A 26,732-nucleotide genomic window follows, 5' to 3' on the forward strand; every position below is an offset into this window, starting at 1 on the left:
GTTCGACTTACGGTTTCTGGTCATCTCTTAGAGCATATTACTTTGGTGGCTTGCAAGTTAAACAGGCAATGTGAGTTGTAAGCACACCGTCTGCAGTGATACCCACTTGACCTGCTAATAGTGTGAAAACTGAGCACTTATAAGTGAAATTCAATTTTCCCTCTCCCGAACCTCCCCCGATGACCGGATAACTCTAGCACTGTGGGGAAAAGGTGAACATTGCGTGTGGTAATCAAGAAGGGTGAAACTGCATTTGTCTAATTAATTGGGTCTGCCTTCCCCTCTTAGTTTACTTGGAAACATGCCAGGAAAGGTTATGGGGAAGGTTAACAATTACAATCTGCGTAGACAATGTCAGCTCTAGGAAAAGAAACGTACCGGCAGCGTCATAAGTCACTGGATAAGGCTGAGGTTTGGAACAGTGACGAGAATCCTGTATTAGTCATCAGCATGGAACACGAGAGCTCAAACCGATCCTTCATAGATAATAACTGATTATTACCCGCAAAGTATAGCAGCATCTGTGGAAATTGAATGCATAGAAGAAACTAAACCCACACAAGTGGCAGAAGAACCTCATCTCTGTGCTTGCGCCATCATCGAGGCCTAATCAAAGACTTTCGACATCCCCAAACTTTACGTGGAAAGCGATCAGAATGAAAGTTTCATCAACAGAAATGATGCCTACCATGAGATCTTATTGTTTGTAACAACCATACAGTTTGCAGTGAAAATACTTTTTAAAATACTGCAGTACTAAACGAGGATGTAAACGTACTGAGTAATACATCATATAACCTAGTGCATCATGCTGAAAGGAATTCTAGCGAGTTGGCTGTTCAAGTGGAGGATAATATACAAGAGCCGGCCATTAACCTAGCTTAAACAGAACCAGACAGCTCACATGCCAGCACATCCGCAGAGTTATATTTAACACGTAAGCAGCGACGGAAATTAAAACAACTGAATAAGCAAGCTGTACGAAGTAAGGAGCCTAGGAAAGTAAATGAGCTGGTGTATTCAGTGAGCTCTGATAAGACCCTAGTCACAAATAAAGTCACCAGGAAGGCAGAGAAAAGCTATTTGTAATAAGAGGGAATATTGACAATCTGGATACTTAAAGAAAAAACATTGAAGCCCAGTGATGAGCCCGAAATTATTCAAAATGTGGACCTTGAGGACGTACTGTATGGAAGTAACCCTCTCTCCAAGGACAGATGCTATACCCCAGATTGGAGCAAAAGCCCATCAGAATGTACTAAGGCCACTGATCACCAATGAACGAAATCGGGCGGGAAACCACAAGACATCGTTGAATCGATCAGACCCATTTCGTGTGCTGGAATGATTCCGCCACTTAGAGTTCAGGACACCAGAGACTGACTGAGCTTTTTGACAGTGGAAATAATGTTACACCTAGTATGCGTTACATTGCTGATACAGCTACTATGATGCACTCCCATGCAAACAAGTTTTCAGATTTAGGTTATGAGCTAGATTCTAAAACTGTTCATTTGTTTGCCAGGGGTGTTTCCGAGATATCCAAGTCAGAGAATCTAGAGATAGTGAAGAATATAGGGGATAAAACGGTAACTAAAGAGTTCTCGTGCTGAGGCACCCGATGTACTGAAATGGTTCGAGGGGCTTTTGCCAGCTAAATCTCTCTCACAATCAGGATCATTATGACGTGGAATACTAGAGGATGCAGTCATCTACTGAGCCCATTGGTTCACTAGAAACACTTATTTTTCTATTGCAAGAGTTTTGGCTCACTTCACAATGATATGCTGAAGGTTACCAGATATACTAAGTTTTTGCAAGAAGGGAACCATTGGTTGACCATATGGGCCTATAGATTGGCACTAGGTACTCAGTGAAAACAACGAGGATTAAGGTATCTTACGATATGGGAATGTTATGGTGGTAGAAATTGAGCTGTGTGAGATAAGTCAGGCAGTTTGATTTTAAACATATATGATCCACTAGGTTGTGGTTCTACAGATGATATATATGAAAGTATATCAGATTTACTGAGTTAATGGATAACGGGAGATGATGGGACTATGTTGGCCAGAGACCTTAATGCTCGCCTTTGTAAAGAAGGGTGTTCAGAAACAAAATATTTACAAGGCAAAACCAGTATGATGAAAAATAATGGGAATAAGCAGGTAAGACTATGGGTTGAGTTTTGAAAGGAATGGCAACTTATGTTAAATGGATGAACACAAGGGGACTGCCCCAGTAATTACACCTGGACCTGGACAAGTGGTAAAAAAAAAAAAGCAACCTTACATTTATTTGATGTCAGCCCTGGTCTCCTGCCACTGGTCCATTGTTTGAGGGTTGAAAAAAAGCCCCCATAGTGGCCATGCAGAATTTAACAGGTGTACTGGGCTGGACTGCTGGATTGAAAAAGACGATTGGGGAGGTTAATGTGAATAGTGAAGGCAATTGAATTGATCAGTTGCCTAAAAGTATGCATAAGGTGATGAAATACTTGGAATTTTCCTGATGTGACCTTCAAGGGCTAGAAGAAATGTTGGCTAATGAAACAGAGGGATGGTTGTCCCAATTAGCAGTTGGAATTGTATCTACTAAAGGAACAGGCAATATGGGCATAGCGTATTTGACATGAAGACGAGTGATGCGAAGCAAACTTTGCGAAGGGATACAGGGCATGTAAAGAATGTTTTGAATCCCCATTAAAGATTGGCATTATTAGGGTTATTAAGAACAGATCTAGTAACTGGATCTAATGGTGGAGGTGGTCTAGACTTCACACCAGATGGCAAAGGACGATATCCACAATACAAAGGGGACATTCTAGAAGTCTGAAACGTTGGGTATGGTGAAAGGGCTCAAGATAAACAAATTGAACAACCCTATTGGTGCGGTCCAGTGGGGTAAATATATTAGGCAAAGCTGTGCTGAGGGTAGGCGTGTATACACAGGAGGGTATAGCAGTGAGAAATTAGATCTAGACTTTGATAGCTGGTCTACTGAAGCAAAGATTTACGAACTGAATGGATCAAGGGCCTCTGGACCCAATGGTCTGGCAAACCTAGATCCTAAAAGCAGTCCAGAGATCTGGGCCAAAATAGACATTTTATTGTGGAAAATGTGTGAAAATGGAACCATTCCATCTTCCTGGCAGAATGCTATATTGATTCAGATTTACAAAAAAGGGTCATGCACTCTTCCTTCAATCTATACGTAATTAACCATGCAAAGGACCACTGGGAACATTTTTGCCTTATTTGTATTTAAATGGCTACAAGGTTAAGGTGATGGTGTATGCTTTTTGGATAGATTACAGATGGTTTTAAAGCTGGTTCCACTACTACAGCCAACCTATGGCTGATGGACTGACAGAAAGCCAAGTGCAGGGATCAGCCGGTATTGTACACAGTCTTAGTCGACTTTAGGGCAGCATTTTACTCGGTAGACAGGGATAGGTTGTGGATGAATTTGAAGTCTTGCCTGCCCGGAGGGATTGTTGCGGAAGATACAATTACTGCATGACAACAGTTATATGCATGTGAAGTTGGAACCGGGGTGGGGCCACCAGCCCTCTGATTCCTACAATTAAAGGGGTAAAGCAGGGATGTGCTATTGTCCCCCCTGTTATTTGCCATTCTTAGCAGATCTTCCAACCAGCTTGAAAGAAATCAAGAATTGTTGTCCCAAACTTAAACTATTCTATGTAGTCTGTAAACTTATGTGGACGATTTAGCTGTATTCGACCACACCTTTACTGGTATGTTTAGGAATGTTACAGAATTATGGAAATATGGCAAGGAACACTTTTTGGTAATTAACCTGGACAAAACAAAAATGATGCCATTCGCAAATAAACTTTCCATGCGCCCAAAGCCGTCCCACGCCAAGGGTCCATGGAGTTATGTGGAAAGCAACATGCATCTTGCGGTGAACTGAGGCTCAGGTAAGGGTTATGATGAGATGATCAGCACCAAGAAAATGAAAGCAATAAATGTTACTGTGCTGATCACTAAGTATGCTAAACAAATGGTGGGCTATTCCTTCGATGACATGATTACGCTGTACAAATAATGCTTCTGAAATTCAATACTATATGGCTTTGACTTTAAACAATGGTTAAACGGTCTTTGAGTCATATCTTTGGGTTAGCCCAAGCTGTGCCCGATAAAAAGATTGTGGTTGGTATTGGGACTAATATCAGTGCCTGCTCTCGTTCTCAAAAAGGGATCCTCAATATTGGAGCAATGACTAATCCGAAATGCACTTTGCTTGATCTATTTGGGGGAACTATGTCACAAAAAGCTGTGGATATATATACATTCCACAGAGAGATTGCTTGATGCAGTAGGCCAGAAGCCTGAATGGGAGAGAATTTTTATTAAACTAAAAAAGATTGTTGCTTTAAAAAAAAAAAATTAAATAAAAACATTTAAAAAAAAAAATCGAACTTTGGGGCTGTAATTGGCAAAAAAGTATAATGGCAAAATGTTCATTGCTCATTGTTACATGGGCCAACAGCTTAATTATTGTTGCTACGCATAGATCAACTTCCGGTAATGATAAACATGGGTCCTAAATTGAAACTTCCAGAGTCTAAAAGGTACTGTAGACTCTAAAGTTGATAGCACAATGGAAACAGCTAGGCATGTCCTCACTGAAAGTTAAGTTATGGCGACAGCATATGTGCCTGTCGGAGAAATTTTGTCTGGGATTATGATACAATAATATACTCAAAATAAGTAATTGAATTTAGCTTTGTACAGGTTTGGTTGGGGGTTTCTAAAGAAATTTAACTCTGCATCTCAAGTTTTTAAAGTGAATTAATTCTATTTTTGAATGTTTATAGTTTTTAGGTTTTGTATTGACATAGATAAGTGTCTTTATACATGATATTGTATGGATGTATCTATTTGATATGCTGTATGTGTGAAAGGTTTATTTTTAAACTAATCACATTATATTAATGATTGGGTTGAAAGCTTCCCAATATATCCAGTGGAATAAGGGCTGTGATAATTGGTCTGAAATTATGGAGTTCTGTTGGTACAGTCTTGTTTTCTGCATTAGGAATGTTGAATATTGTATCTGATGTGTGTCAATTGCCAGTTGTTGATTTTATTTCTGAAATCTGTGAAACACAACCACGTCTGAGAACTCCCATGTGGAGAACACAACAGAGCACTGCCCATGTCTGAGAGCACCAAGCTCGAGAACAGTACAGAGCAGTGCCATGCACTTATGGCTGAGAACAGGTGTCGCAAATTGATGCAACTGTGTTGGACAGTGGACGGTTTTTCATTTTAGACATTCACTGACAGCGCACAAGTACTTTAGCTAGGGAAGCCTCGTAGAATGGTGAAGGAACGGCTTTACCGTATACTTTAATAAAAAAAAAATAATAATAATAATAATTTGGCATTTATATAGCGCTACGAACCCTCAGGTATCTGAGCGCTCCTTATTATTACCCACGGTGTGTGGTGCTCATTTATCGAGGTCGGAAGGATGAAAGGCTGAGTTTGGCCCCGCCGGGATTCGAACCTGCGTTAGCAGGCTCTGCACGGATGTCAAAGCGAGTGCTCTACTCGCTGTGCCACTTGACCAGCTTAGTGGAATATCTAATCCTAGTCCGTGTCCTCCTTCTGACCTACTGGACTAGGCAAGGCTGCTATCAGAGGACCTCTTTTAAGCATCTTCCCCATCATGTGACCCGTTTAATGGCCAATCAAGGTTTTCTAGGGTGGGCAAAAGGAAAACAAAACACAAGCCTTGTAAAGAAAACAAAACAACAAAAAAAAGAAAAAAAAGGCATTAGTTAGGCATGAGGGCAACTACAGATTTTCTTCCAGGAGGTTGGATGCAGAGAAATGCACCCGCTTTTTTGTGAAGGGAATATGGGTTTATTTTATTATGTCCCACTTTGTCACGTCACTGATCAGGGAACTCCGATATTACGGGGTCTCACCACAGCCTGGGTGCCCTTGCCTCACAATGGGAAAGGACTCCCACAGACGTATCAGTGTTCTCCTTGCCTGTTCTGCTGGGTCCTTGCTGCTGCAGACAGGGTAGGTCTGCCGGCTGGTATCAGGTCCGCTATATTGCAGCTCGGCATGGGGTTGGAAGCTTCTGCAGGTCAGGGACTGGGAGGGTAGTGAGAGGGGTCGGGGAAGCAGAAAGTTCACTACTACACAGTGTCTGTAATACCTTCCCCTCCACTACATTTGTATGCCATGTCTCCCCTCCTGAGAGAATCACCCGACTCCAAAATGTCTTAGGACTCCTGTACAGCATTGCCAACCCTTCATACCAGTGATACCCTTTATCCTTCGAAGTGGGTGGGGCTACACAAGAGTAAGTCTCCAGACTGGGAGATTCCCGTTTCTATTCTATTTAAGAAAAATGTGTCCCAACTTAGGTGCAACCCAAGTTCTGGTTTCTTTGTGCTACTTGCTTGACCCTTTGTTTTGTTCAGGTTTGATGTGCAGAGGTTTTTTGTCCATGTCATCTCCTGCAAGGTTTTCTTCCGTCTTGAACTCTTGTTTGGCACTTGTCTCTATTTCTCAATCCTAGACCAGTCTTGTCTGGAGGAGCAGAGCTTGGGTCCCAGTTATCCTGAAGCCTGGCGATGGCTATTCCAAATTATTCTTGTGACAAAGACGAGGAAGGAGCTGGAGAACTAGTGAGACCCATAGCCGGGCGATCAGCTTGCGAAACGTTACCTTTCATTCTCTCACATAGGGTTACTTACACTTCAGCTCTTAAGACTGAAACACACTTCCATAATACTTGTTTAAGGACGAAGCATCCAAAATTACCCAAGTTGAGTGAATTGCAAACTATTTCTGTCCAAGTACTAATTTTGAGAATACATTTGGTCTACCAGAGATCGAACAAAGCATAGATTTCAAGAAAAGCATATACATTTGAATGCATTATTTTCTTGCATATTGACCCATTTCAGTATTGTATTCAAGGCAGGCTAGAATACGAGATTGAGAAATTATTTGTTAGCAAGATACTTAAAGGCATGGTCTAGTAAAAAATGTTATTGTCCCTACGGGTCGGCCATGTTTTTTTAAGCCTAAGTGGCTCGATTTTAGAAAACTTTCCTATGGACCTTACCCGAGTTTTCGTCCATTAAACGCACGTGAAAACAAGCACCAGGGAGCCGCCATTTTCTGATAATCCTATCTTTTCCCCCATCGCCCTGGCTGACCTGCTTTTGCGGCACTAAATCAATTCCCCCGCCCCTGAGCCTGTCATCAGCAGACTCGTACCGCCCATTTCCCAACGCCAAAGCACGTCTCGTGTCAACATTCACTGCGCTTCAGCTAATGACGTGTCGCCATGGAAATGGCAGGACGCCTCTTTGCTCAATAAGTATAAACAGACCGTTCCACAAGACAGCAGCAGATTTTCGATTCCATTCCTCTCTCTGTGTTACTTTGAGTATTCTGTGACTCGTTTCAGTGCTCTGGTCAGCTACCTTCGCCGCTTGTAGCCCGTGTGAACACCTGTACCATCTCGGTAAATTATTTTACTCTGTTTACCACACAATGGCTACAATAATGCCCTACATGTACGAGCCCGAGTATACCGAGGAGGAACTACTGGAAAGGGAAGCACGCGAAAACGATGGGGATTCGGACAGCAGTTGGCAGGACGAATCAACAGATGAAGAGCCTGGGCCTAGTCGAATGGACGGCGTCTCCACCTGGTGCACATGCAATCGGTGCAAGCTAATGCCAACTGAGGACAAGAACTGCTGCTGCCGAGAAAACTCGGGATGCCTGGTCTACATTTCCGAAGCGAGCCACGAACGCAATGCATCACCGAGCTGCCAGACTTCAGGGCAGCCTGCCTCACACGGGCCGTGTTGAGAATAATGATGGTGCTTATGCACATACTTCGCGCAACTGTTCGTCCTCGTAATCCGAGTAACGAGTAAGTATACTCTGCTGGTCATGCCACTCCTATTTCATGATCTTCTACTGTATCCAAAATTACATCTACATATCATTGTAACGCATGTAAGTCGTTCAATAGTGTGCATTGTCTAGATAGCATTTGTCCGTGCAGAATGCCATTAGTTACAAGAATTGTCATTGACAACAAATGTTTATTAAACTTATCTTGGTCATTTAAAAACAGTTTGTTTCATTCCTTTTCACAGGTGGTACAGGCTGGTGGCCTATCGTTCCTTTACATGGTGGCTCCACGGGAGGCTTGGACACCGCGTTCGAAGAGTGATACCCGCCTTTGCCGTTCGTGCCATTAGAGAAACGTTCGAGTGACAGCGGTCAGTACAGGGGATTTTCTCTCGCTGTGCTGCAACCTGACCTTTATAATCTTTAAAGTCTTGTATTTTTTTGTCATGAAAATAAACCACCACATATATTTTAACAACGTTTGTTTCGATTTTTTAAATGAATCAAGTGTGTCTCCATTCAAGGATGGACGTCAGACATCTGTGCTCCGAATGGGTGAAGGTCTGGTCGCTGTGAAGCAGGGTGGTCACTATCTATCTAAGCTAACATAACATTCTCGATTATGCATGCACTAAATAACACTTGTTCAAAGTCTTTCAGTAGGTTATGTCTCTATAAAAGTCACACATATCTATACTAACAATTACCATTGGATTATACAGGCCTTAGGGTCTTGACCACTATAATACACCGGTTGAAGTGTGGGTCTGTGCTCACAAGAATCTCCGGTATGTGGCATTTGTTATTGATAAGCAACGATATACTATCATTGATATAAATGCGATATACTATATATTGATATAAAGGTGGTTCGCGCCGGTGGATGCGCGCTGGCATGGGGGGCTGTCAGGGGCGCGAAAGGCCAAGGTGCCAAAGTACATGTACACTTCAAAAGGTGTCCCACGCCAAGGGGCCATTGTTCACATGGCCTCCTCAGACCCCGTGTCTCCAGCCAGGCCTCCCCTTGAAGCAGGCCGCCCCCCTGCAATCCACATAAGTGTGTCTCAATTCAGCAGTCTTCGTGTGCCTTATCTGCACGCCCCAGGCCCATTTCCCCCCCCCCTGTATCAAAAGCGGTTCGCGCCGGTGGATGCACGCTGGCATGGGGGGCTGTCAGGGGCGCGAAAGTCCAAGGTGCCAAACAGCATGTACACTTCAAAAGGTGTCCCACGCCAAGGGGCCATCGGTCACATGGCCTCCTCAGACCCCGTGTCTCCAGCCAGGCCTACCCTTGAAGCAGGCCGCCTACCTAATACCACGACATACATATGTCATTCATTCACAAACACACCCCAGTTTCTAATACTTTAAAAACCACTCCATATGTCTCATGAGAACATCTTTGTGCTTTGCATGTCAACTCCTGAACGTGCTACCTGGGAACCACTGAGATCTATGCTAATCTGCTCGTCGTCGTGCTATCCGTGAACTTCTGTGACCGCTTCCAGCATACCCATCAGTGCGCTACCTGTGGCCATCCACCTTTTCTCCCGCAACATACTGCTCTGCTTGCTGAATCCAACTGTTTGTTGGTCAAGGTAAGGTCATGTATCCTGGTCATATTTCGCAGATTTTTAAATTTCTATCTATTTGCGAGTAGAGTACCCAATAGTGCTATGTTCATTGGTCTCATTGCTATGACTTGAATTTCCATTGCTATGCTAACAATAGATCTATTTATTTTCATCCGTGTAAATTGTCATCGAATTGCATCCTTCGGGGGTCTAGTCTATGATGTAAGCACGTTTCCTTCTCGTGCAATACAGAACATCCAAGGGATGAGTCACATGTTCAGTTTTTAGTCACATCATTTATACATTTCTGCAATTTATGCAAATACTAAGCCGCACATAATGAACTGGTATAGTTCCTGCGACCAAAACAATCCTTGCATTGATCATTGTATGATTCATTTACTTTTGTATCAAATCTTTATTCTTGAAGATTGTATAATAATGTCGATATTTACTTTTCAGATTTATCAACAATGCCTGCCTGTTCGATTAGCGGTTGCCCTTCGAAGACCCATGCGAAATCTGAAGGCACTACAATGCATGTTTTCCCGAAAACTGTTGATCGAATAAGAGAATGGGTCAGACATTGCGGATATCCACTGGATGAGCTGGAAAGTAGAGTCCAACAAGTCTTACAGGACAAGAGGGGTGATCGATACCGCATCTGCAGCCGGCACTTTTCCTTGGACATGTACACAACATCTTGGGTAACAAAGAAGAATAAACGGCGAACGACACGGAAATTGCTCGAAAACGCTATTCCCATTCTATTCGTCCACATTCCGCCACCGGTGAGTCAAGTGTCCGGATTTAGCTTTAGGCCTTGCGGTAGTGTGTAGTTATCCGAACGGATTAATTGATATTGTAGGTGTTCTATCCCTTGTAATAATTTCGATATTGATATGATTGTATAGTTTTTTGAATAATGACATTTACCAATATATTCTTTTTCGATTTCATAATCCACAAACGCAATGTATATATATGGGAACAGGGAACTGTGCTGTATTGAGCATTTTACAAGTATTCTGTCGCCTTACATGGCTATTTTTAATATTGGCATTTCATTATCAATCATTAATTTACCTTTACAACTTCTTGACTATCCCTTGAATCTGAAGCAAGAACATTCTACATCCTTGACGTGGTCGCAGTTATCAACCACTTCTAGCACGTATCAGGTAATCTTACTAGGCTAATCCGCTACAGACCTGTTTTATGCATGTCAAGTAATATTTTTATTTTATCGTGTAATCATTTTACCGAATGTTTGGTTAGTGCTTTCCAATTGATATACACCTTAGTTATCGTCCACTGGTGTGTTTTCGGTTATAATTAGTGTTATCCATACTAATGCAAGTACTGTCTTTCAGGGAGATGCTGAAGCGTCCGCCACATCAACATTTCTAGATGTTCTTCAACAGCAGGAGGTATGGATACTGACAGCTCCATCGAGCGTCATCATCAGAGCTGGAATTCTTGTCGTTTGATTGTTCTACACAATGTTTCATTCGTGGTTAGCCGTTGATATGTACCTGTGCTGTCGACCCCAGGTGTGCGTTATGTTTTCACTATTGTAATCCTCACTAATGCAAGTACTATGTTTCAGGCAGTTGATGGAGCGTCAACCCCTGCACTTGATGTAGAGCCTGACATTCAAGTAATTCCAGGGGAAGTGGAAGCGGGGCCATGCGTATACGAATCGGCTCAACAGCTTTCGGAAGTGCGCACTAAATTTGCAACATCCATAGATATTCTTCAGCAGCACGAGGTATGGATAATGACAGCTCCATCATGCGTGATCATATAACGTGATTCCATTTGCTATACTTTCTTCCCCATTAACGCAAGTGCTGTGTTTCAGGGAGACGACGAAGCTTCCACTACAATCACAACATCCAATTTAGATGATGCAGATGTAAATAAATCGGAGAAATAACTCGATGAAATGTGATCATATTTAGATTTTCCTCGATTCTTTTGGACAATGCATCATTTGCGGTTATCTCTTTATATGTACCTGTGCCGTCGACCCCAAGTGTGTGTTGTGTTTCCAATTTTGAAAACCATACTAATGCAAGTACTGTGTTTCAGGGAGATGCGGATGCCTCCTCTCCAATACAACCATTCATGGCAGTCCATGCAGAGCCAGAGGTATGGATACTGACAGTTCCATCGAAATAGATCACTGGTCGAATACTTGTCGTTTGATTGTTGCACACAATGTTTAAATCATGTTTGGCTATTGAGATGTACCTGTGTGGTCGTCCTCACGTGTGTTTTATGCTAACAATATTTTGATACATAGTAATGAAAGTACTATGTTTCAGGGAGACGATGGAGCCTCATTCCGTGCTGTCTATGCGGATACAGAAAATATAGTCGTTGCAGCGCAAAAGGAAGGGAGGACATGCGGAAACGAATCGGAGCTACAGCGTGCAGATGTTGAAGGTCGGGTCAAAAAAGTTGCAAAGAAAAAAAAACAAAAAAGGTTACAAACCGTTCATAACTTTAAAAAAAATGTTGTGCTGGGGACTATTTTATGTTATTTTCCAGTCAATTCTACTACACTCCATCTTGTGTTTAAACTGAACATCCCTTTTCCAATCTCTCCTCCAGTTACCCGTGGGTGTCAGAATTATACACACACAGACAGTGAAGCGAATGAGAGATGTGGCTTGCCAGATCATGTACACTATGGAGGAACTATTAATTGAGGCGAGGCGTGTTCAGGCTCGAGATGCTCATGTCCAATGGCCAGAACATGAATTAACTGTGTTTGGAGACTACAGCAAAGTTGCATTGGACCATAGCTACAGTGCGACCGCACAACCACAAGATGATGTTATTGAATGTATTGAAGATAGCTCTGAAGTAGTTGCAGATCAATTTACACAATCTACACCCGCCAAAAATTTGCCACCAAAAAACCTGTCGACATTGTTGTGTTCTCCCATCAATGTTGAAGTAATAGATGTCGAAATGACAGAGAATGAACCAGCCGCAGCATCCATAGATGCATCAGAACTTGATATCATCGATATTACTTTCCAATGTGTTGAAATCTCCACAACGTCACAGGCCAAAACAACGTTGACGCAGGATGACAGTCTAATGAAAGAGCAAATACATTGTATTCAACAGTTGTTTGATGGAAATTATAAGTATGCTGAAATGTGTGCATTCCATTAGAGGGAAAGTATGTGGGAAGCCATTGATTAATGTGACTCGTCAAATAAAAGGCAGTAACATCAAAATAAATGCCGCCTGTAGATTAAATCATAGGTTCTCATGGTCTGCACAACCGATGCTGGGGAAACTGCCAGCAGGCAATCTACTGTGTGCAGCTGCATCACTTTTTAGTGGCTCCAGTTTTAGAAAGTTAGAGGCTTTCTTTCAGTTTGTGGGACTCCATTTCATTTCTAAAGCGCTGTACTACATATACCAACGTGATTATCTGTTTCCGGCCATTAGTGATGCTTGGAAAATTGAACAATTGTCTCTAGCAAGTACATTCGAAGGCAAACGATTCAGGCTAGCCAGCGATGGACAGTGCAACAGCCCTGGATTTTCTGCCAAGTACTGCACCTACCACTTTCAGGACATGGCTAGTAAGAAAATTGTGAGTTCAGTGGTCGTGCAGGTAACACAATGTACATCGTCAGTGGCCATGGAGAAACTAGGATTTATAAAATCAGTGGAATATCTACAATCAAGGGGAATGCACATCAACCTCATAGCCACGGATAGAAACGTTTCAATTGCCAAGACAATGAGAGAGCAGTTCCCACATATTAAACATCAATTTGACGTATGGCATCTTGCTAAATCAATCAATAAGAAAATCTCGGCTGCAGGGAAAAAAAAGGTTTTCGAAGTATTTTACAGTGGTCACATTCTATCACCAACCATCTTTGGTGGAGCTCAAAAACTTGTGAGGGGTCAGTGGAAATACTACTTGAAAAATGGCGGTCACTGATGCACCACTGTACCAACGTTCACCGCTGGACAGCAAATGAACATTTCCACCAATGTGAACATGGCCCTTTGTCCCCAGAGGAGGCACGGAAGAAGAAGTGGTTGATTCCATCTTCACCAACACACAAAGCCATTGAGAAGATTGTTTTCGACAAAACTATCAAGAGATTTGAGAGGACTGACAGAATTCTGTCACACGAGATTTGGAGGTGTTCCACAATATGTTCCTAAAGTACAGGCCAAAGCGCTTGCATTTTAGCTTTCAGGGCATGAAACATCGCACTCTACTAGCGGTCTTGGCCCATAACAGCAATGTCGGACGTGAACAATCTAGGACTAGGGGTAAAGTAAGGATGCCTCGCTACACTAAGGTGTTTTCAAAACGAAGTAAGCAATGGGTGATCAAACCAGTCTATGATGAAATGCAGTTCGACTTTGTGAAAGGCCTTATTGTTGCTGTGTTAGAGAAGCACAGATATGGAATTTTGGACGTTTCTGTGCAGAGCAGTGATCCATTGCCACCGAACATTGCGACTGTCATGCCCACCCGAAGCACAGCTGATTGTGAAGTACAAATCCCGGTTTAAATAATTGCAATACGATTGTCTTTTTGTAAATAAATGTTCTTGTACAGTGTACCTGTAAACCTAACCCCTACCTTCACCATCATGGGTGGCGAACAAGCTGGGTGTCATCTTTAAATTCTCTCTATTCACCTCACATATGTGTATGTATATATTTTTCTCATGTCTCATCTCATGTAAATGTAAATGCTGCGCACTGTTAAAGGAGGGGAGGCTTGCGTATTGCAAATAATAAAACAAACAATAAGTCTCACTTTTAACTGGACTCCTGTGGTACTTTATACTTTCCCTGACCTTCCGCAAAAAATTAAATGTCTCAATTTGGGCTGCAAAGCTCGCAGACAACAGGGACAAAATTGGGGCACTTAGAACGCGCCAGCCAAGCGGGCCGTGGCATTTGGGAGAGAAGCCAGTTCGCATTTTCACATTGAGGCGCACTACATAGACGGATTCTAAACTTCAAGTTCTCACAGATGCCTATACTACGTGATGTTGCAAATAAAGAATGCGAAGGACAGCGCCCAGATGAGGCCCACAAGTCGCACTGGAAGTATAAGGGTCTATTGTTTTTTGACCTTGAGACAGGGACCATGCCGAAAGAACTACATTTGAAGGGAGTGCGCAATAACGTAAGACGATAAGGCAGAAAATTCAGAAACTAGACCGAGTTTCATTTTAGTTCAGTATACGAAAAATCGTTGTCAAGAGCACGGTCCGACTGCATTACGAAGAGACACAATGGAAATTTCAAATATAATGTAAGTAAATCTTTACACGCTTTTATACCGGAATGAAGATTTAATGAATGGATGCATGAATAAATGAATTAATGAAGAGCTAGGAAAAGCAAGTAAAACGTGTTTGTAGTGGGCACATGGGCATGCAGGTCCACTGGTCTCACCGATCTCGGTCCTTGGCCCAGCCACTTTTCCCTGCACTGCCTACCTGCACTACGGGACTGTCTCTGTATCCTTCAGCCCCTTCTCCCGGCATTTACCTTGCACTTGCCACCAGCTGGCCCTATTATTTAATTTGTATTCAACTAACCATGTACAGCCCTTCCCCATGCGCGATCAGAAAGACACCTGGCCTAGTAGGATCGTTGTCTGTCTGCCCTTGTTCCCCACCTGCCTCGTCACGCCTAGAAACACTTGAGTATAGGCGCGTTACAAATGCCATATCATATCATTCCTCACGCATGTAGACTGTCGTTTATCATTGTGTGTTTGCCTCGATTTATCTCGTTACTTTTCGCATTGATTTTAGAGACGAACATACTCCATTGAACTATCCTTGCAAGCAAATAGTTTCTGATCGGCCGTAATAAATAAAATGAGTAATATTAATGAAGTTCGGCTAGCGAGACTAATTATAATTTTTTTGTTTTCATAACAGGTATTTGATCCCATTCTGCCACTGCCATCTGTTTGAGACACCGGCGGATGGATTCTTCAGCAGACACCTGCAGCTTCTTGTCAACAACTGGAGCATGATCACCATTTTATGGGACGATCGCCAAGGGCCCACATGCCCTTACGCTGTACTAGTGGCTAGAAGCAACATATAACCTATAGGCTGGACTAGTGCCTAGTTGATGGGACAGCCTTGCGGTTCACCGTGCTTCCAAAGTGATTCTTTTTACGAAAATGAACACCCTGTGTACCATAAAGGAACAGCGCGTGACTCAAGATGAAACGGAACAGTTATTGCGGATACAGATAAGAAAATAAATGGCTTCCGGAGTTCATATGGCAATTGCTGAATATTCTCTAAACATTGAATGTCAAATAAATGTACTTTACCAAATGTACCTGTTGCCGTTTCATTTTAAAGTACAGTTTCATATTCCGAATTGTGGCGCGCTGTGTTGTGAGTTGATGTGTGTTGGTTTCCGGGTTCTGTGTGGAGTCGCGCAGAAGATGACTGGGCGCGTTTGCCTACGCAGCACAGTAACGTCACGGAGAGAGGCGGGGAATATGAATGTTTTGATAATGTCAGGCTGAGGGGCGGGGGAATTGATTTAGTGCCGCAAAAGCAGGTCAGCCAGGCCGATGGGGGAAAAGATAGGATTATCAGAAAATGGCGGCTCCCTGGTGCTTGTTTTCGCGTGCGTTTAATGGACGAAAACTCGGGTAAGGTCCATAGGAAAGTTTTCTAAAATCGAGCCACTTAGGCCGTAGGGACAATACAAAATTTTACTAGACCATGCCTTTAACTAAACAGTCGATCCCACTTGTGCTGACCTCCACCAAATACATTTTTAGCAATTTATTTCCACTATTTTTGCAGCAAAAATGCATATGATAAGTGAGGGCAAGGTATATATGGGGTAGTGTGGAGGGGCGGGGGGGGGGAATCTCCCGCCACATTTTTGCTGCATCCATTGGTAAAAAACAAAAGGCTAAAATGTAGGTCTGCATTAAAAAAATGCAGCCACCGCTCAAAGAATCAACTAATCCAAGGTGTCTTAAATATGTTAGCGTCATTCATTACATCCCACTTAGGTTATTAGCTAAATTCGAAACACATTTTATTTTTGTAGCTAAAGTTCGAAATGTAAATTTATTTTTCCTCAAGGATGTCAAAATAGCACGCAAGACAAGCTAGAAAATAATATTTATAAACTTGGTTTAAAGTTACCTCATTGCATTCATCCACTAAAATGAAGAAGAGGTCAAATCTTGACATAATTGGAGCGGAAAGGTTAACATTGTGCTTTAATGACTTTGCACGATCATATCTGCCACCAACCGGATTTGCAGCTGCCAAGATCGACGTTCGCGCATTCAACGTAGCCTAAATGGGAAAAAACATGTTTAACATACAAATGCACATTCAATTCCATTGCCACAAACTTGTTTTGTTAATAAAAATGCAATTTTAAAATTGTGCCATTCCAAAATATTTGAAAGCTGTACATTTTAAAATCGATAATTAGATCCCTGACAAGTCCAAGGAATACTTCAAAATGCAAATTCAATGTACATTATTACATTGCTACTGATTGGTAGTATTTTCAGTTTTCAATGTGCGTACAAAGTCCATCGGACACATTAAGCAAAAAACACAATGGGGGGGAACAAAAATACACTAGTAAAATCACTTCTGAAGCAAGTTTATTGTAAAAATCAAATACATGAAACCATTTTTTTTTTTTTAAAGTAACGTGAAAACAGTTGCCTAAATTAAAGTCATTGTACATAGAAGATAACTTCACACTTAAGCACAGCAAAATCAGAAAGAGTACAAAAGATGACGCATTTACAAAAGAATTATGGACATTGATCGAAGTACAACTTTTTCGTCCAGGGCTTCCATTTTAAATCGTGTTTAGAGGAGTGTTTTTAAAAGGCACAGTTCCTTCTAGGACAAACATAGTTAACATAATGCAACAGGCGCGGCCACTAAAGGTGAATATCGTGCGACCAGTGCATCTGAAGCATTAGAAATCATGGTTGCCTCTTGTGGAAGGTTCCCCAGTCTTTAAAACTGGAAAAAAAGTAAATAGAGCTATTTAAATAAAACGGATGCTCGCAAAGGCAGCACTAGAATTCACAAGCCTCTGAGATGTACATCTCCCAACAACAAAATCAACACTTGTGGTTTTTCATTTGCGCTTTGCAGGTTTACAATCACAATGGCTTTTACATACATTTTTATCGGTTTCAATATTATGCCTAAATCAGTTACTGAGAAATGGTTTACGGAATACAGATGTGTAATCCGAAATGTACATTAAAATGGAAAACGAATGTGCTTACGACTTTGATGCCACTTATTTTTGACCCATGAATCTGTGTGGATGTACAGCCATAAGCAAACCTAATCCAAAGACAATTGAAAGCCATTAGCGCAATGGAGGTAATATTTATCAAATGTTCAGCAAAATCCAGATGTGGTTGGTGTGCTATTATTCAGATTTCTCCATTGGTTGGCCAGTACCTTGCTGAGTGCTACTAGGGCTATGTTAACATTACTTGTGCAGTAGTGGATGATACATTGTAGAAGAACAGGCTGCAGCCTGTACCATTTGCCATGTACTTTAAAATCTGTGTTACTTTGAAGGAGCAGAATTGGTTGCTTGGTAACTACATCAAAGCATGCATATTGCTCGATTGGAGAGATTGCTGGCAACCTAGAGTCTACATGTTCATAGTTCTCACCTGGGTTTAAAAGCAGCGAGTTGGGCCACTGAGTGCCATGGAGGCGGCTCTTGTAAGTGCACTACTTTCTGTGATTTTAATACAAGTTCTTGTTTCTGGCAATGTTGAAGGTTAAGGCATTTGGAACAAGCTCATGAGTCATTGCCAGTGCCTCTCTTCTCCCTTTATTTTGAAGTGTTTGATGTTCGAGAGACACAAATGATGGCCTTAAATCACTCTTATCCAAATGTTAAACGGGAAATCCTATTGTGCCTCCTAATATATATTGGCCTAAGCCCAGTTCTGTGAAGAAAACCGTGTTGCAATGTTCCAATTTTAGATCGACTTCACCGACATTTTAGAATCATCCGCCATTTTGATTTCTGTTCATGTGTAATTCTTGTTCTAAAATGGTGGACTGTGTTTCCAACTTGTAACCAAGCCTTGCCAACCTTTACACCAAGTTAATGGTCAGACTGTCCGCGGGCCGAATGTTTAGACTGGGTAAAGAGACCTTGTCCCATACATGACTTGTGGTTTTAGGATTGTCTGCACCAATAAGCCTCATCCACGAACATACATATAAGACAATACAAAGCAAATGTCGCGCGTGGACACTGGCTGAACTGCATTGTGAAGGGATATGTGCTAAGGCTTACTGCTAAGTCCTGGAATACACTTTGCCATTGCAACTTTTTTGAATGTAAACCAAATGTAATCCGTGTGCATATTGTTGTATAAGCCATAAGTGAACTCGGCACAAACTCTAGACCACTGATTATTAACCTGCAGAGGGGCTGGACATTATTACTGAATTGTATAAATGTACGAATGTCCAGATGTCCAGTACCTCACTCCTCACACTGAAGGGCTGGTATTCGTTGTCATGTACTGAGGGCCAGATAGCTATCTGATTTTGTTCTTTGTAAACTGTAGAATAAAGATCTGTGAATCTTTATAAGCCCACGTTTGGTGCATTTCCTTTTGTGGTACTCTGCCTCGATATTTCCCCTTTCTTTTACACAAAGTTAAGGACAAATTACCCACCGTCACCTTTCCACGAAGGCAAATTGATAAATGCTCACCATTGATGCTTGTGCTGACCAAAAACAGCAGATGCACTATAAATAAGCAAGAGTGGAAATGGTTTGCTTAGGCACTTCTGATAGTCTTGGTGGCTAAAAGAACCCTGCAAGGGGTTACAAATGTGAGAGACACAAAGTAATTGTTTTCTCAATGTTTGCCAATTATTAAATGAAAAAAAGGGTGAGAAACGCCTCTTTCCCCATCCTAACAAAAATGCCACTACAGAGCAAACTAAAACTAAACAAAATTGACCTAGTGTCCAAAAAGTCTCTGAATCTCACACAAGTACAAAGAAAATTATAAAAAGGAATATTTGTCGGTCTTCAGTTTGCCAAAACAATATAGAAGTCCAAATGCAGATAGTGACCAGGGTTGGACTCCCTTCCTCTGGATCAATGCAGGAATACCCTTGGAAAAGTTCAGATTTGATGAAATTCTGTTCAGTTTAACAGAACATGTCTTTTCCCTTCACTGCATCTGTCCACTTCGTAAAGTAAATGTCTCTTTCACAAACACTTGCTCAGACTCACAGCACTTACCGTCTTCCACAATATCAGTCTTAGTAAGGCAAATATTTTTCTAACAAAAAAAAAAGTTCATAACCCAAGGCAATTGCTCTCTTCAGAATATAAAGCAATTACTAGCATTAGACTATTATTCTTCCAACTGAATACTGCCAGGATAGCACAGCAACTACCTCTGGTAATGCAAATCAGAATACTACTAGCATTATTCTACCACACCATTTGTCACAAATACACTGCTTCAAAAAATCTTTCCTGGTCCACTCACCTGCCAGAAAGAAAACTGTTACAACTGCAATTGGTCTTCGCAGCAATATCTGTTCCAGGATTCTCCTCACAAGCATCCTAGCTGAGGAGGGCTGAACAATGGCGGCTATTTTTAATAATATCTTGGCAATGTGGGTTACAAGTTTCCCTCGGTTGGTGTTCCATAGAAGTGGAGTTGCGCACTTGTCACCTCTTGACTTTACATGTTCGATATTCAAAATGGCTCTTTACTATTAAATGTCCTGCTCAGAGCACCCCAAGGTCACTTTTAGTGTAGGGCCAATTCACTGGTCTTCTTTGGTGTCTCCCCTTCTTAGGTTGCTGTGGTGGCGGACCTCCTTTGTCCGTCCTGCCTGCCTGCTCTGCTGCCAGCTCTCGCGCAACTTCCGTAGAATGCCTGGCTCTTCTTCAGAGCTCTGCCAGCTCCATTGGTCCTCCACGTCCTTTCACTCACCAAAGTGCTACACATCTGGATGGGAGCACGTCTCCGCTTCAGCTGGCCTTCTCTTCCTGATGCCGCTTACAGCTGTGCACACTCTGCAGTGTTGCACGCTTTGGTCTCTCACGTCAGCATAAACTGGCGGTCCTCCTACTGCTACTGAAATCCCAGCACTCCAGGCTACCTATGCCTGATCTTCTCCTTCCACATATGTGTCCTCCTGCTGCAACTCATTCCTGAGTTCAATTGCCTCGCTCAGGTGTTTTCCTCTGCAACAAATAGAACGTGTATTCTGGTCAACAGCACCTTAGATCCTTATGAATTCTGGGCCCTTCCTAATCCCAGTACCACAGGCATAGATCTTGAAGTCCATGGTAGTTTTGGTCCTTGAATATTTAGTTCGTTTTGATTGTGTTGTGTACTGAAAGTTAGGGAAGGTGATGGAAAAAGTGTTGTGATGCTCTATTGGGGTGAGGACTTGTACCCAAGACAATCATGGCAATTAGAGGATGTTATGTTTAATTCCTAAACTTTTGATAACTTCATAGCATGTTCTTTGGGTAGTTTCATGGGAGGGTCTTATGCACTGACAACATACCATTAGATATTTGGGAATTATGAGACCCTCATCCTCAGAAGAGGATGAATACCGCATCTCCCCTAAAGGAGTTGAAGCTTCCCCATGAGAGCCATCACTTCCCATGTGATCCTCACTCCAGAGACCACCCCAGGGTTAGTATCAGGTAGCCGCTGCCTTCCCCTGGCCACATGGGGGGAGACTTTAGGCTAGGGGTCCAGTGATGACTGCTCAGACTTTATCACAACCCTGCAGTTGAAAACACCCTCTGAAAAAGAGGAGTAATTTTTCCAAGATGATGTAAATGCTGGCGGCTCACTTCAACCAACTATATTGAAGCAAGAAGATGCAGAAAATTGTTCATGATGAAACATCAGAATACAAGTCATCCCTAGACATCTGTCAGTCAGGAACCTCAGAATTTTTCCAAGGTCTTTTCAAGAACCTGCTGCAACACTCAGAACCACATTACTGGTCTGGGCTCACAGATTATAATTATGTTCAGAGTAGTAACCTTATCACATACATGATAACCCAGGTGCATATCTACCCACAGAAACGCTGTGGAGAGGAAACAAGTGCAAGTCAGAGATTCAGCTATAATCCGGTACCAGTACTTAAACCAATATATATTGATATTTTATGTTTTCCTGCTCATAACAAATTAAATAGGGTTTTCCATGTAAATTATTGTTGACAGCCAGAAATACACTATATTTAGTGAAAATAACCTTGGTTAAGAGTGTTAAAGTGATCAGATATAATGCAACAAAACCCATGAAATTCAGCAATCGCGTTTCAAGCAAGTCCACCTTAACTAGGAGCCCCATTGCACAGCTTATTACCACAAAAATGACATCACTGATGTGACATTTGACGATTTTTGACTTCTTGATACATATTTTATTTTATAACACTTAACAGGGCATGTAACAATACACGGATACATAGGTATGATATGATTATGTGTGGAGCATTAATATGTAGTGCTTACTAACTTACAAAGTTAAAAATACAAACATGTAAAGTTATAGAAATGGTTTGCATTTCAAATATTAATAAACAATTGCAATACTTTTTTTCCAGGGAATGTATCCGATTCTTGTAAGTCTGTTGCAGTTGCAAGTGTATGTTGTAGTGAAAAGAAATAGAAACATATGAAAATAGTCAATGTTCACATGTAAATTTAATAGCATTACCTGAAAGCATTCTTTTCTAAACGACAAACCTATTTACATGCAAAAGTAAATGTGTGCATTGCAATAACATTCTAAGAATTTAAAAAAATCAATTACATAGCAATGAAATTACTAATATTTGTAATCATTTCTTTTGAAAATAAATTGTTATTCCAATATAACAGATTACCTTCCAATGTGAATAAAGGCTTCCATAGTATTCTTCTTTCTAATGTCAATGTATTTACAATTGCACACCTAACCTTATATTAAGAAATAAGGGCATAATGCATTCTACTGTTGAAGTATGACATATGTACACGTTATGTTAAAAAAAAGTTGTCATATCAAAATGTAATTATTGAAACCAGTGATGTCATGCATGAAGCCAGCAGTGATGCCACTGTTTACATCCCCTGCACAACAGGGGGTGCACAGTTCAGGTGGACTTGCTCGAAATGGGATTGATCAATTTCAGGGATTGTTGCATTAAATCTGATCACCTTAACACTCTTAACCAAGGGTTTTTTCCACCGAATTTCAGGCTTTTGGTAAATTAGCATTTCTTCAGGGCACACTATCCATGGTCTTTGGCCGTGGCCACTGTACATGTTGCACCAATAGGTTTCTCTGGGGCCCACTAGACATGCCCTTCAGCCATGGGCAGTGGTCCTGGCCTTCGGCTGTAGAACTGTACATGTTGCACTTTGTTGTGTTTTGCTTTTCCCTGCCCCCAGCCCTGTATGCATGGAATGCTAGGGGTGACTGAAATAGAATGATATGTGCAATAATGTTAAGTACTGAATGGTTCTGGGAGGGTCAGTTGGAAGATGGGTTAACAGAGGATGCGGGTGGATTGCATGTAACTTACCGGATGTTCCCTAAATGTATACCTCTACCTTGTACCGGAGACTCTAACTTCAATAAAGAGGTTTCCTGTTTCCACACCGTTCTCAGGGCCATCTCTGGCCACATCTTTGTTATTACACGGACAACGAGCTGGAGGAACCTATGTGGGGTTTGCTGGGCTACAGCACCTAGAAGGTGCATTAGGAGAGGGACATCCACCGCTCCCACAAACCAAGAGAAGACCCTTGCTCGAGGAAGGAGTGCTGCCAGGAGTAGTGGGGCCTGTGAGGCCCAGCCATTGAAGTATGGATCAGCGCCAGAGCCAAGGGCCAGCTGGGTTTGTGAGGGGCTGACAAAGCAGTGCTGCAAGAGGCAGCAGAGTGAATTTGGTGCCTGTTAGAGGTGAAGCGCGAACAGAGGCATTTATCCAAGTGCCAGCCGGAGTGCCTAATGATATTAGGCACTCCGGCTGGCACATGATTGCTGCTGAAGGGAGACTGGAGTGGCTGCTGCTGGTAGGGCTGAGGGTGCTGTTGCTGTGATTGGCAGTCATGTGCATCACCAGTGGAGCCATTGCTCTGTGGGGCAGAGGTGGCTGCAGGTGGCCATCAGGGGAAAGGGTACAACTGGTCTTTGTTCTGTGCTTGCTCCAGGAAAGTTGCTGCATTTGTCCATACAGTGAGGGCCAGTGTGCAGTCCGGCAGAGTTCGACTGTGCAGCAGTATCCTTGTTTGCATCCTCTCAATGCTGAAGACCATAGGGTAGCAGAGCTTGACTGGTGTTAAGACTGGGGCAGGAAGTCCTGTGTGGGGTAGCAGCGGGTCTACTGGTGCCCCAGTGATTTTGAATGCAGTGAACGGTGGTCGTTGAGGTCAGTGCTCTGTGTGGCTCAAAGTACAGAGCTGTTTTGATGACTTGCTAGAAAGTTGGCTGTTTTCTCAAAACAGATGCAGGCAGAGTGGACCGTGCCTACGTACTCTGGTTCTTTCTTCTGTTGGTGTTGTGAGAAGACATCAGTTCTGATGGATCAGAAGCAGGAGGTCCTTTGGACAGAGAGCGATGGGGCTAAGAAGAGAACTATGATCTGTGGAGAAAGGCAGATTGGAGCAAATCATTGGCCCATGTGAGTGTCTGGCTAAACAGGCTAAGCATGCTGAAAGGATGCTGTATGGTGTTGATCCCAATGAGGGAAAGGGGGTCTCAGGTGAAATCGGACCCCCAATCAGACTACAGTCATCCCAGAGGTACTGTGAAGGGAAAACAAGGCTATGTGGTGGCCATTCTGGAACTTTCCAGGAGACAGTGATTGAGGAAGGAGTGACATAATTCAGGTGTTTCCCTAACGTGTGGCACTGTTTTGACAGTGCCTGGAAACAGTCACTGTTTGACATTGCAGGAATTGGATCCAGATTTTTAAACTCTTTTAAAGAGAATTTGTTAGGGTCAAGGAAGGCATAGCTCTCCATTGCTTTAAGATTAAGTGAGTTTAATGTAGTTTTCTGATTAGGTAGGAGTTGTAATATGAGGCCTATACATCTTGAACGGTTGGCGTGCACTGAATGGGTAAGTAGTCTGTCGTGGCCTCATTTTAGTGGGATCAGAATTCCCCCAAGTAGAAGGTTAAAATGTACAGGTTTAACCACAGTTTTCTCCGCAGTTTGGACATTTTGGAAAATTAGTTAGGGAATTGACTTGTAAAGAATAGTAGGAAACATTCATGCTGTTGGTGGGTTTTGTTTAACCTTTTGTGGTTACAGGGTGGACTCTCATTGGACAACTTTAGTGAGGGCATGGACCTTTTGAGTGCCATGGTTTCAGTGCATTATTGAAGATAAAATGTTACATTTCTAGGTGCTCAGAGAACAGTTAGAAACATATGCAGTTTCAAAAGGTTTTTTAGGGGTGTTGGACACCGAGTGCCTGGAGTGTCCTGTTCCGATGGGTATTGGATGCTTGGTATGGTGTGGCCAGTGAGGTGTAGTTGCTCCAATTGGAAATCTTGAGTGTGTTCAAAGGTTTGTGTTGGGAGATTATTCTCCTTGCCCACCGGGGTGTGTGTGACATATCTGTACAGCATGTTGTTGTCGGAGTCATGTGGTTTGGATCTGGAAGCCTGAAGGCAGAGATTTGATGTGGTAACCTTTCTTAAATTGTTTGGTGTATATCCCTTATTTGGTAGAAAAAGGGGGAGGCATTGTGTGGTGGAGATTTGTCCAAGTAAGTGAGGACAGTTTTGTGGTTTGTGTGGCTACATGTTGGGAGGATTTGCTCTAGAGGTTGAGGAATGTACATGTGTTGGGAGTGTGTGTCTATGTCTTTCACTTCGTGTGTGGTGTTGTGTGTTGTTAAAAGGGAGAACATGTGTTGCGTCTTGCCTTTCCCTGCGCCCTGCCCTGTATGCATGGAAAGCTAGGAGTGACTGGCATGGAATGCTCTGCGTGAGAATGTTGTGTTCTGAATGGTTCTGTGTCAGTTGGAAGATGGCTTGACAAGGGATGCTGGTGGATATTATCCCCATGCAACTTACCTGATGTTCCCTAAATGTATACATGTGTTGTACCCGAGACTGAAACTTTAGTAAAGAGGTTTCCTGTTTCCACACCAGTCTGTCAACTCTGGCCAAGACCTCGTTATTACACACATGTTCTGAACTTAGGATGGAGGTCACCCCTTGGAGTGACCACTGTATGTTGAGCGGTTTGATGGGTTTTCAATCCGAGATGTCTCAGAACTTTTGATTACGACATTGTGGCTAGCTCGAGGAGTAATAGCGTGAATTGGAACATGGGAACTATTAAGAGATTAAACAGGATCACACATTTAATGGACTTTACAGACCTAAAACATAAAATGGGTTGGCTTTCAATAGATTGTCTTGAGAAAGTGTTATCCTCGAACCTGGTCTCTGTCCTGCCAGGAATAACGGGAAGGAAAGCTCCACTGGTAAGGGTAAGGATAAGGTAAACGCACATGTCCGTGACTAGAGTGTGGTCCAAAGGAAGCAAGAAATCAGAGCCGCAATCAGGTCCATTAGGACTTCAAGCCACTCTAGATCAGAAAAAAAAAAAACCAAAGGATTTCCAAAATAGTATTAACATAAAAAAACTGCAATAAAGGTACTAAAAAGCAAGGTCACAACATCAGTGCAACTACCTTGGAGGTAATAATATAGTTAATTACGGGTCCCTTGTCAATTCAGCAAATAATTTGAAAAAGAGTTCAACTAAATGCAGTGGCAGATAAGGTATGGGTCACCCATTTTGAATCTTGGTATAAGACAAGGTTGACGAGTTCAAATGTAATCATTCAAAGCACAAGGAGAGTGAGCAATTTCAAATAGACTTCTCTCCACAAATAGTTTTTGATATTAAAAGGGGCTCGTGATTTTAGGGCCCCCGGCCTGAACAAGCCATCAAACACTGTTGGGCAAGCATCACGTCACCATCAGGTCTTCCATTTTTCTGAATACAGGGAAAAAAGGAACGTGTTCCCACTAGATGAAAAAAAAAAGTCCTACATAATCCCTATATACAAACATGGCCCACGCTCAGACACTAAGAATTACTTGCCCATTTCAATAATCGATGCAGTCAGTAAGATCTATGC

At 42.3% G+C, this 26,732-nt stretch overlaps 1 protein-coding gene across 3 annotated transcripts in view; it reads right to left on the reverse strand.

Moving 5' to 3' along the window:
• The window catches only part of LOC138481725 (maternal DNA replication licensing factor mcm6-like), an 860,230-nt gene that overhangs the window by 288,305 nt on the left and 545,193 nt on the right, over positions 1-26,732 (reverse strand). For all 3 annotated transcript variants that reach the window (XM_069613836.1, XM_069613835.1, XM_069613837.1), the window contains exon 12: positions 16,705-16,860. In XM_069613836.1, coding sequence (XP_069469937.1) covers positions 16,705-16,860 — 156 coding nt within the window. The remainder of the gene's footprint in view (positions 1-16,704; positions 16,861-26,732) is intronic.

This window comes from Ambystoma mexicanum, chromosome 5p (assembly GCF_040938575.1).
Source record: "Ambystoma mexicanum isolate Mex_15411 chromosome 5p, UKY_AmexF1_1, whole genome shotgun sequence".
Classification (NCBI taxonomy): Eukaryota; Metazoa; Chordata; class Amphibia; order Caudata; family Ambystomatidae; genus Ambystoma; species Ambystoma mexicanum.